Consider the following 13,205-nt stretch of genomic DNA (forward strand, 5'->3'; position numbering starts at 1 on the left):
TCTGATCTCTCATTTCATTCGGCTTGCCCCTGGAAAAGTAGAAGGGAATGCTTGGTTATTTGATACACTCCCCTGAGACCAGTTGATATAACTGATATCACCATATAATTGAAGAAGGAGTCCATAGGACATTTGAACCTGCACAGAAATCAGAAATATTAATAAGAAATGGTTTAAGAAAAGGGAAGATCATAATGTCAAGTTACATACTGATGCATTTTAATCCCACTAAAAACAAGCTATTTACACTGATAAATGTTTACTGGCATCCATGTGTCCTGCTAAGGATTTTCTCATTGCTTTCTGAATATTTCCTTTCTCAGAAACCACTGGCACTATTCCATACAGAGCTGTGCAGGACAAGGGGGACAGGCACTTACTGGAACGAGTCCAATTACAGGCTATCAATAAACTCAAGCAGTTCCGTGAGGAAAGGCTGAAACAGCGGGCCTTGTCAGCCTGGAGAAGAGGACGCTTCAGGGGATCTATTCAACATGTACAAATCCATGAAGAGAAGGTAGACAGAAGAAGGAAGTGGGCTCTTCTCAATGGTGCCCAGTGCCAGAATCAGAGCCAATGGGCACAAATTGGAGCAGAGGAGGTTCCCTCTGAATACCAGGAAGCAATTCTCTGCTGTGCAAGTGTCAGAGCATTGGCACAGGTTGCCCAGAGTTTGTGAAGTCTCCTCAGAAATCTCCAGAAGCCACATGGATGTGGTCCTGAGCACACTGCTCACGGTGTCCCAGCTTGAGCTGGGACGCAGCAGAAATCCCTTCCCACCTCAGTGATTCTGTGAACATCCTGCTCACATCTGCATCATAATTCCCTTGTTTGGCAACTTGAAGGCAGCAAGAAACTGAACCTACCTTGCTATCGGTGCTGATGAGGAGTGGCTGCACTTTGATGCTGTCATTGACCACAGAGACAGTAGCGCTGGTGCTGATAGGGGCTGCATTGCTGGGGGAGGTGGAGATGATGGCGTAGGCCACACCGGCACTGCTCAGAGGTGATGAGAGAGGGGTAGGATCGGTGACGCTCTGTGCCTGGCTGTTAGGCGTCTCTACATGGCTGACGGTGTTGTTGGCAGTGGGGAGGGCAGGGCTGGGATTTTTGATGCTGACGACGGTCGCCTTTTGGAAGGTTGGAGGCTGCTTGGATGGTTGGTCTCTGCATGGGGAAATAGGGAGGCTGTCTGGAATCAGGGTCTTTGGCCTAACCTGAAAAAAAAATTAGATGTTATTGGGCATAATCCAACATATGGGATAAACTCTGCCCATAGACTAAAATTGTGTTAGCCATGCAACAAGAGCATCTACAAAAACATAACACTGCAACTCCAGGTTTACAGCTATTCATTTGCCTGTAGATGTATTCCCTCCACTCCTCAACTGAGCCACTCTGTAGTCCCTAACTCATTGCAATGCTGAACAAGAAGGGAGAAAAAAGTCAGTCCCACCCTTTTATTAGCACACATCCATACAAGTTACTTGAGCCACATTTGGTTCTCAGTAAGGATGTTCCATCCAAAGCAGAAAGGGAGAAAAAAAAATGCCCACAACTGCTGAACTTAATATTTTGTTGCTGTAAGTAAAGAGTTGATTCACTGTTGTGGGTGAGCACAGAAGGCACTTCCATGGATGGAGGGGAAGCCATTTGCCAGTGTTTGTGCAGGCTGCACCTTTACATGGAACAATGAATGATAGCTGAAAACAATAGTTTCCAGCTAATGTGATGTGTTTCCAGTGGAGTAATTAATGTCAGCCTGTCAACAGGGCTCTGACTGAACAACGTGGTAACTACAGTTCTAGAATTGAAAATAAATAATTTAAACTGCTTCACATGAAGTTAACTTCACTCCTGGCTTATTCGTTAACATGGCCACATAAAGCAGCTGGCTCCTTGTGTACTTATTTCATCCTGTCACTTCTCGCACCCTCCATACTGTGAAACAAAATGACAAGCTGCAGCAGACAGGCACTGGAAACAGCTGCCTGTGCCCTTCCAGTTCTGCTGCATCCATCCTCCAGCCTTAGTACACCACTGAATGAAAAGACAGGGATGTACTGATGTAGGGAAAATCACCTCTCAGGGCTGGCCATCAACCTCTGTCAAGGAGGAGCCATACCCATATCTCAAGAAGAATACTTGCGACATGTATTTCAGCTCTTTGTGTTTCAGTAGCTTAGCCCTCAGTTACCACTTGGTCCTAAATTCAATGAACAGTACAAATATGCATCAGAATTACAGTCCATCTTAGGGGTGTATGAACTACAAGCAATTAAGGCAAATGGAAAGTGAAAAAGTAAGTCGAGCCAGGCTGGAGGCCATGCCCAAGCTGTGGCAACAGATAAGCAACAAAGCTGGAAACCAGGATGTTCACTCACAGCTTTGGATTGACACTGAAAGGACTTTCAGATGCAAAATGTCTCAAAACCACACTAAACTAGGACAAACCACACTCAAGATATTCTGACAAGAACCCAATTTTATTTATTTATTTATTTATTTATTTGCTATTTTTCCTCTATTCAGTGAGTTCAGATTCACACATTTAACATAGGGATTACTTAATTTACTTAGTTAAGATACCAGACAAATATCTTGTCCAAGATATTTTAGACAGGAGTTTATATTTAACTTCATAATGACAACTTGGTAATGATCTAATTTTCAAAAGCAATGCCCAGAGGTTTGGTTTAAAACCATCTTCACTCAGGCATTTCACAAAACTAATGCTTCTTACATGAAAAACCGCCCAGTGCAATCGCAGCATGAAGCAGAGACAGACACTTAATGCACCTTGTTCATGTCTGGATCAGTCAATTACACAAGCAGATATTGTAATATCTATTTTTACACTTTCATAATAATACCATTTTCCCTCCTATACCTTATGTAAGTCTCTCATATGTAAGCCTTTAACAAGCTGTTCAAGCCCATGTGCTCAGAGACACGTTCACAGAAATAGTGCCATTATTCAGAAGAAGTCTGAGACGCTTGGCAAAATACAGTTAAAATGTATTCTCTCAGCCAAAAAAAAAATTGAAATTTAATTCTAAGCTGTCTGGCAAACTTCTAAATGTTTCTATTTCTTCTTCAATGTTTTTTAATTGTAAATTAATGCAACACCAGTTACCAGCAGAAATATTGCAAGCACACAAACAGATAAGCTCACATACACAGAGAGTGAGAGAGAGAAAATAAATAGTAGCTCTCAGATCAAAGACTCAATGTAGCATTCCCTGAGAAATAATCAAGTCTGATAACAAATCGTCTCAGTAGTTTTTTTAGCCAAAAACTGTCAGGCAGTCTATATAGATCTACTGTTATCTGTCACTGTCACTTGCATGTTTACATTTAATCAAAAGTCTACTGAAAATTAAGTTCCTATATATACTCTAACTCTATAGCTATCTTTTCTACACCATTACCTATATATATATTGATGAGTGTAATACTTCAACAGATTTTATACAGGCTTTTTATGCAATTATGCAAATTCTGCAAGTTGTGGATGTCTGCATATGACTTTCCTATATAATCAGATCTTCCTGCCCACTTATGCAGACTTAATATTTCAAAGTAACTTATTCCCTAAAAAGGTCTGTGTATTGATGTATCCAATACAATTTCTCAGTGGTACAGCACAAGAATCCAAGCTACTCTATGAGACTATGAAGAAGATAAGCTGGGCATTTTCTGCCACCTTGTGATACAAAGAAGGTATAGCGCTCTTCCTATTCCAAGGCTCCACAAATTCTCTGACAAATTCATAGTTGTGAAAGCACACTTATTACAGAGCAATTAAGAGTTGATATCGGGAAAGTTTAAGGTGCTCCTAGCACAAATTAAAGCAAAAATAAGTTAAAGTTTAAACAGTATTTCTTTCCACAGCCCACAGACATGGATCCAAAAAAAGAAAACATGCGTAGAAACCCCTTCCTATCCACAGTGCTCTAACACCTATGAATCGTAGCACTGAGTGTTAAGTGTTCAGTAGTGCTGAGGGGAAGATCTCTAACAGAGTTCACATTATCTGCTACAGTAATAAGAATAAACTGTGTCAATTGGGAAGAAAAAAGATAAAGAGTGAGCTAACAGATTCCTTCCCTGCACTGCAAAGCAGTCGTCTAAGAGTCATCAAGGAACAGGAGAAAATATAGGAGCAGAGTATGGACTGTCTTTTACATACAAGATGATGAAAATCCTCTTCCACTGCAAGTAGCACAGGTTGCATGGTACCAGCCCCCACCAGAAGTCATGGCAAATAAAAGGGGCCTAAGTTTGGAAGAGGAGAAGGGAAGAGGAAGAGTAACAGACAGCATGTGTGTCACAAAGAGAAACTGCAACTGTTTCTCCTGTAGCTCAACACTTCCTCTCCTCAAATATCTTTCATTTAACTTCTGACAGCTGTCAAAACAGAATGTGATACTACCAGGGCTATAAATGTAGTAGAGGAAGAGCTGATGCTTGAATACAGTGATTTCACAATGTCACGTTGTTCTCAAGTTTGCTCAATAACCTCGATAACAACAACATTTTATTTTAGGCAGCATTATTCAGACAACCATGGTATTTCTCAAGTAACCTGCAAGAGAAGATATTTCCAGACCTGGGAATTCATTAGGTGGCTTTTCAGACCGGCAAAAAACAGGGAGCCAGATCCAGTGAGAGATGCAGAGTGCTCTTTTGTTCAGCAACCTCTAATTTCATGTATTTTAAAGAGTTTGAGATCAGAAGGGAATCAGCTCTTGTGACTAGCATGCCTTCTTGAGCATCCCATATCATTAAACTCCATCTAGATGCCCCTATGTGAAGCCAAAGGCTTCCATTACACTGAAACATCATTCCAGTTCTCAAGTGCAGAAATTGTTGCATACCACAGAGGTGCACGTATGGCTAAGTGGCTGCAGTGGCAGAGCCTGATATGTGTCACCACTGACAGAATCAACTGTGATTATGGGCAATCTATGTCCTATCAGGTAAACCACTCCTGTGCTGTAGTAAAGAAAAAGGTAAAAAAGAAAAACCCTTACAAAACAAGTCTTCAAGACCCAACCCAAGCAAGTATGGGGGAGATGAGAATGAAAACACAATTATTCCCATCTCTGTGGGCAATGATATGTAGTCCTTTAGGACGGGACTTAATGAGAATTGTTATCTCTGTGCAGATCTGCAGGTTCTCTGAGAATTCTGGCAAATACATTGTCTTCGTGGCCCAGTGAGAAAGGAAAGATATCAAGAGAACTTCAATTACAAAAACCAAAAGAGATCATCATGATCCTCCAAGTCACGAAATGGCCATACAATTTATCCCAGAAACTGAAGTTTGATTTTAACAGAAAATATGAAGGACTTCTTAATGATGAATTCATCGTCAGCCCCAAAAACTTCTAATATTTTATCATGCTTGCAAATGGCATTTTATTGCAAGGTTGAATTTTGCCTAAGTTCAGCCTCCAGTCCTGGATGTTGCTATAGCTTTGTCAGCAGCACTGAAAAGCCCTCCCCCTTCCCAGTACTAGATATAAGCTGGATCGTGCTCAGCATCAATCAGCCCCTCATACTGGCAGGGGCGATATGTATGAGAGCAAATTTTTCAGCTCAACGCAATATCACATTGCCTTTGAGAGAAAGACCATTATTCACACTTTATTTTCACTTCACCCTTGTACTCGGAGCTTAAAAACAAAAACTCAAAATGTATTTGGCACAATTCATATGTCACAGAGGCAAAGTGCTGGGAGCAGCAGACAGAGCTTTCATTCTTGAAAAGCTTTAGAGGATCACACAGAAAACATTAGCTATGGCTGATAAAATGATTGCAATATGGGGTAATTATAACCTTCACCAGAATGAACAGATGCACAGTGACTTCAGTAAAGCTGTATCTATTTATGTCAGCTGAGGACTGACTTTCTCCGTCTTTTTTTTATATCAATAAAAATTGGGCAGAAAAACAGGTTCTTCATAACTTCACAGTAATGACATACCCTAACATCCAGCAGACCCAAATAAAAGCATTTCTACTTTTATTGATTTTTAGTATCTTTCTTGATTAGCTTCTGTTGTCGTCAGATTGGTCTGATCACAGTCAAAATAAACACAGATTATTTTCTTGCCACAGTGGCAAGATTCAAAAACACAAGTGACTGCAGATCCACATGGACTTTTCTTCCTTCCCATTGATGGAGACTCACAAAAAAAAAAGTTTTATCTTCAGTGTGTACTATGAAAAAATGCTGAGCAAGATGACTCTGCTCAATGAACCCCACCCCCACAAAATATCAGACTTTCTTTAGTGTCTTCATCTGTCCCTGAGATAGGAGAAGAATTGTATGAAATGAAGGGTGAAACTCAAGCAAGTTCTGCAGCCCACATTTCCAATCCTTGCTGCTCTGGAAAGGCTGAAACAGGGAAGAAGTCTTTTTCTTCACTGAAATCAACAGAAATTCATGTTGGCCAGAACCACAGTTAGCACCTGAGAATGAAACTTAGTCTCTCATTCTACCTGCCATGCAAATGAAGAATCATTCTGTTACATTTTGACTTTTTTTTTTTTTTTTTTTTTTTTTTCCAAATCATATGCTCTACACTGGATATTTTCCTTTGGATCACACACCTACTGTTTTTTGGTATTTCAACTTGTTAGTCGTGGATAGACAACTTTAGTGACAAGGGGACACCCAGGTAACATAGTTAACCCAGGTTAATGAAAGTATTTCATCTCATTTTTTTCTTCTCCTTCAGCCTTGCTTGATGCTACAGAAAGAGAAAATGAGAGTGTTGCTCGTGCTGGAATCTGCCACCTCTGCTTTCTGCAGATGTTGGTGGGAGGCAGTCAGGTGGGAGTTCTTTATTAAAAACATTATCAGCATTTCAAACACAAACTGCATTTTCACAGGAACTTAACCGACTTTTGCTAATGAAACCCACATTTTCTCCTCAATTATACTGACTGTATTTTCTAGTTTGGCATTGGAGCTATTGAGATGATGATTCATAAAGTAGCTCTTATCCATTTACAAAGGGGAAAACTACTATTAAACCAGCAAATTAAAATCAATATAATTTTAAAAAAAATTTACAAGTATGGGTTGAAGTTGACAAGGATTTCTGCTTTTTCCTTCTGCACAGTGATCCTGTTTTGAATATACAGTTATCTGTGTGCCTCTGAGAAAAGAATGTAATCCTTATTGTTTAGGATTACAATAGAAATATAAAAGCTAGACTGTGATTAAACACACCAGTCAATAACTCACTTCTATTTCTACTCTCTTCAGTATTACAAGCCAGCTTGCTTCTCTCTCAGATACTCATCTGTGATTAACTTGCTTTAATTTATCTAAAAAGTGTCCATGAAGACTTTAGGCACAACCCAGTGAACACCTGTCCACTTTCTTTCTATCCGTATACATTTAGGGTTGGGCTCTGGACCATCCCACACAGCTGCGTTTCCCTAAGTGACATTCTGGTGTCACTTTAAAGATGGGAATGTCACAGTTTAATGTTGCCCATCACATTAAAATCTTTTTGTGATCCTAGATAATAATGGCACGTTATGATAATCTGACCAGCCCTGACCTGTCAAAACCAAAAATCTTTATCTGGAGAAGCATGAGACTTTAACAGTGGAGAAGGCACAATGTTGAATATTAGAACTGCTTTAATCTTTCCTGGACGTTGTATGGATATTTTTGGTTCTTATTTGCAGACTATCGTGGAGATCGGTCTTTTCCAGATTCTTTTCAAAATGCTCATGACACTGGTTAGCTCTGAAGAAGTCAAGGACAAGGCACATCCAGTTCTTCTCCTTCACAACTACCACAGATCGGTTCCCTCATAATGAACAGAAAATCAGATAGAGAAAACAGAGGGAGGTATTTTGGAAAGCTTGTATCTGGGTACAGCCCATTTTGCTTCATGTACATACTCATCTTTTTCCAGCAAACTGGATTTCTTGCCAGGGCCAACTGCCAGCACAGTCTCATCTACAAGGAACAGTTATAATCATAGCACCTTATTCACATCTTCCATCTTGGCTGCACTAGAGCAATGCAAAATACCTAGCATGAAGCACTCTGTATGCTCCAGAAAACCCATGATTCTATCAGCAATGCAGCCTGCCTATCTGACCTATCCATGAGCAGGTCACCAAGATTCCCACAAATTGCAGTGTTTTCATCATGAGGGCGCTCAAGCACTGGAACAGACTTCCTATAGAGGTGGCTGGTGCCCATGTCTGTCAGTGTTCAAGGAGTATTTTAACAATGCCCTCAAAAACATGCTTTGACTGGGCTAGTCCCAAAGTGGTCAGGCAGTCCGACTTAGTGATCTCTGAAGGTCCCTTCAAACATTCCATTCCATTCTGTTCTGATCTGTTCTGTTTTATTCTATTCCATACCATCTCACCCTGCCCCATTCTATCTTCCCATGAAACTCTGTATGATAAGCGGAAGAGTTCATGCATCCATGGTGCAGTGAATCTCTTCAGCCAGAGTGATGCTTACACAGGGAGAGGACTTAACCTTCTTCTCTAAGAGCACAGAACTGTATCATTTTGACAATAAATATTTTCTGTGTTACTCTCCTTTGACAGAAATATACAGAGGCATGTAATTAATAGTAACATGCCTATTAAAAATAAGCAAACTGATAAAAAGAAACGCTAACCAGAACACTCAGCTGCACATGCTTCTTCCCAAAGGGAAAGCATGAGAGAAGAAATAGCTTACAACAGATGTTAATCTTTCTGCTTACTGGAAGGCGTTCCAAATACAGTGACAAGCACAGCATAAAACCTTATACAGAATAAAACAGATTAACATTATATTTTTTAAGGGCTACATTTTTCAGCCAGACCTATGCAAACCTTTCCCTTTGCTTTTTGCAATTTTGTTTCCATGCTTTCTGCATGCATACAGGCAATGAATATTAAATATTATTGGAAAACCCTTTTCTAGGTTATACACCATGCTGATTAAGATACCTTGAATTAGATTATGCCTCCTTCTCCACTAGCATTCCAACACATCCCCTTTGAAGTGCAGTAGGTTATGTAGCAGAAAGGTGCACGACATGCCTTAGGGGATTATAGTTCTTTTCTCCTCTGACACTGTAATAATGACTTTGCCCAATTCCATTGTTCCATACTCAAACAAACAATAAAACACTTTTGTCTCTCTTGAACAATTCAGTTTAACTTCTGATACAGACATGCACATCAGACATCTTCTTTCCCAGCTTCACAAAGGCCAACTCACATTTAGTAATAATATTTTTTCCATTTTTTTATGCCTACGCCCAGTCTTCACATATTATATTCGAAAGTAATGATTGTTTTAGACTTAGGATACAAACAGAGAGGTGCTTTGCCACAGACCAGTCAGTGAGAACACTTTTCCTGCTATTGCACAGCGCAGGTGCTGGCTAGAAGGGTTGTTTTCCTTTCAAGAAATTTTCCACAAGTACTGTCACCAAGTAAGCCAGGAGTTGGTTTGGGTACACATGTGAAGAGAAGTAGCAGCTGCTAGTGGAACTGTGCGGATGATAACTATGACAAGAAGTGTTATAAATGCAAATGTGCTTTTAGGTTATGGGAACATGTAGAGACCACAGCCTCTGGTTGGGCTCATGCTGCACCTGCAAAGAAAAAAAGTAGGGTAACAAAGCCATTTCTGCCCCAATGCAGCCTACAGTCTAGTGACTGAATGCAGATCCTACTGAATGACACGCAATAAAATCACTCCTGAAGAGAAAAAATAGGCAGCACTTGACAGCAGAATTGGCTAGGGTCTATTGAAAAACATGCACATGTTATGTAAAACAGTTCCTGTTTCTGTTCACCATTAATCTACGTGATAGTTCCACCATGTGCTTCTGCCACACAGCTCTGCACTATTCTAGTCAGGAATGTCATGAGCAAAGCAATCTCAAGCCCTGCCTTCAACCAAGAGTGGAAAAATAGGTCAGGGAAATAGCATTATAATCTGATTTAACTGCTCTTCAAATCATCACAATCTCTCTATTAATTTCAACAAGAACTGGATTGGGCCCAAATTACAGACAACAAAATGGGAGGTTTATTTTAATACCTTGACTGCTTTATTGAAAATGCTCCGCTGGAAGAACTGAAACTAAGATTTTTTTCTTCATGTGCCTTCAAGTGGATATACTGAGTGACATTTCTATGTAAAAAGGTTCAAACAAACAGATTTTCTGCACCTCAGCTGGAATCTGGAGCCCCAGCCTGCAAGGGGGCCACCCCTCCTTACAGTTAATGAGTGCCATCGAGCAGAGGAACAGCTTGAGAATTAGAGCACATCACCTGTGTGTTTCAGTATAAGAACTCCACAAGTTCCTTCTGAGAGTGAAGTGGAGAGTTTGCAGTTTAAAAATATCTCACTCAACTGGAAGCCTCAAAGGCCAATGTAAGATGAAAAATTAGATCTGGATTGTCCTGCTCTGCTCTACGCTTTTATGTCCTCATCTCAAGTCCTGTGTGCAGGTTTGGGCATCACAATACAAGAAGAACATAAAACTATTAGAGAGCATCCAAAGGAGGGCTGCAAAGATGGTGAAAGGTCTGGAGAAGAAGATGTATGAGAATCAGCTGAGGTTCCTTGGTCCCTCTTGAGCCCAGAGCAGAGGAGTTTTGCTTTGGGTGGTACTGTGTGGGATCATGAGCTGGGCTTGTCGATCCACTGTGAATCCCTTTCAAATTGAGATATTCTATTATTCTATAGAATTAAAATCCCAAATATTGCAGCCCATAGCAGAAATTGTATTTATTTGATGAAAACAAAAATAACCGCATATTCTGGAAAAAAAAATTTAGAAAAAAGTCTGCCAAAGAATCTTGTTTTGGCAAATAATGAATGCCTAAAGAAATATTGTTTGTATTATGCAATGAACTTGTAATTAATGTTTGTTTGTGCTCTTTTTAATAGTAGTACTGCAAAAAGTGATGGGATTTTGCTATAATTTTGAATATGCAAATTTTGAATCTTTATTCCCCATATGGAAGAGCTCCCAGGGGGTCATATCATAAACCCATTCAAATGATCAAAATAAATTTGTAATTTGTATCCATACAAATGTGGAGAATGAGAAAGCTGCATGTACTGTTTCCTGTAAGTATAGCTAAGTGCCTCGGTTTACTTGTATGGTGATTTTCTGGTTGACTGCATTGAGGTAAATCAAGAGTCTTGATGAGGAACAATGAAAGCATCAAAATATAAATACAAAGGGCCATATCAGGCCTTCAACCACTCCATAGATACGAAGAGAGGAACATATAGACATGATTAAGCCAGTCCAAGAGACTGTCCCTGTACCTGATGCTACAGTAGCACAAACTGCAGTTAAACTTAGCTGCTTGAGTAAGAAGGTAGGCATGCTGGTGGGCTTACTGAAACCTTTGCTGCCATGATTTCATTGCTCTTAGGGCTCTTCATTACCCATTAGTAAAGCCAGACATTGCACAGGTGGAGGTTGGGGAAGGTTAGGATGCAGAACAATATTCAGCCTTGGATAATATGCATGAATATGGACATTGTACTGCTTCAGTCTTTTGTGTGATAGGTTGTATTCTAGAGGTGTAATGAATTGGTTATATGTTATATATTATATGTTAATGTTAATATATATATTATATGTTAATGGTTATAAATAATGGTTTGTTGTGAAAAAGCTGTCCCTTTAATTTGCTGCTACGAGGGCATTGGAGTAAGGTTTTAGCAAATGCCAAACTCATTCAAGCCCTACTTGTTAATATGTTTGGGCAGCAGTGACAAAGCTGCCTCTCAGAAAATCTGTCCTGGAATGGTAGCATTGCACCACCAACTCAGAACAAGGTACACAAGCTATGGAGGTCACCCAGGGGGGACAAAATAAGGTTAGTAGCCAGCCTGCCCTGTAACCAAAACTGATGCACAATAGCTAAGAGAACATGGATTGTGACAGGACTCAGTAAAGCATGTTTTCCAGCTCCTCCTGGAAGATACTAAACATCCCTTCATTTCCAAAATAATTTCAGAATGAAAACTTGATCTTTGTTAAACATCAAGCAGAAAGTTTTGGTGGGTGGGAGAGTTCTTCTCCAGGAAATGGTATGGAAATTTTAAAGTTCTCTGCAGACTTTGAGCAGGAGATGAACATACAGACCAGAATGAGCTGCAGAGGAGACAGCTTGCAAGTGGGGGAGGCTATTGCTGAAGGAGATCTAGGCCTGTGCAAACTCAGAAAACACACAGAACATAAGTACTCCTGATAATGAGGTCTTATATGTAGCTGCATACTTTAGTTTTAGTTCTGACAGAAGTGAGATTGCTGTGTGGTTATTTCCAATGTTGTCTGTATGAAATAGAAAATTTAGTAAACTATGGCGCAAGGCTGCTGCAGAAACATTGATATTTCATTAATACCAAGTACAATTGCAAAAACAGGCCTGAAATTAAAGACTGTTCTAGAACACAAACGAAAAAGAGAAATACAAATACAAATACTGCCATGAGCTCAAGAGAAAGATAGATAAAAAAAACATGTTATTCCACTTTTTTCAACTCTTCAAAATTGAATCTAACACAAGGAAAATTTTTCTGTTTAACACAAGTGTAAGAACATCGATGCTTCACTAAGTGCAGCATTTGCAATGCCATCATCACTGCTAAAACATAACCTTAACAATAATTTAAGTCCCTGTTACAGGTCTTTCCAGTGCTCTTGAACTTCATCTATTTCCAGGAACAATCTGCTCATCTTTGACACCCCAAAATGGCAAAGAATCAATGTGTCATTATGCCATAAGAACAGCTGAAAAGCAAAGACTTGAACTTGATAAGAAAACTATGACCTTCACTTTATGTTCACAGCTTTGTTTTCTACAAAATGTAATTTAAAGAGAGAATTTAAGAACTTTATCTTGGAAATACAAATACTCCTTCCTCCAGGCAGATTTAGTTCATAGATCTGCTACTAGATTCTGCCACTAAGAAAATATTAGGAAAAAAAAATAAATAAAGGAACAATAGGAAGACCTAACATTGAATTCAATGTTAGAAAAATGTTCAAATATGAAAAATAGACCTCTGAGGGCTACACAAAGAGCAATACATCTGCACTTAATAATCATGACTCAGAAAGAATAACCACTACACATGTTGAAAATGACATCTAAAGCTTTTGAGAAGGAGGGCTGAAATGGG

The 13,205-nt window shown here is 39.6% G+C and overlaps 1 protein-coding gene across 3 annotated transcripts in view; it reads right to left on the minus strand.

Annotated features, from left to right (window-relative positions):
* PHF21B (PHD finger protein 21B) overlaps positions 1-13,205 on the minus strand; it is a 155,294-nt gene that overhangs the window by 25,683 nt on the left and 116,406 nt on the right. For all 3 annotated transcript variants that reach the window (XM_042890043.1, XM_042890042.1, XM_042890044.1), the window contains one exon: positions 867-1,217. In XM_042890043.1, coding sequence (XP_042745977.1) covers positions 867-1,217 — 351 coding nt within the window. The remainder of the gene's footprint in view (positions 1-866; positions 1,218-13,205) is intronic.

This window comes from Lagopus leucura, unplaced genomic scaffold, assembly GCF_019238085.1.
Source record: "Lagopus leucura isolate 7727_CA_CO unplaced genomic scaffold, USGS_WTPT01 Super-Scaffold_100159, whole genome shotgun sequence".
In the NCBI taxonomy this organism is placed as follows: domain Eukaryota; kingdom Metazoa; phylum Chordata; class Aves; order Galliformes; family Phasianidae; genus Lagopus; species Lagopus leucura.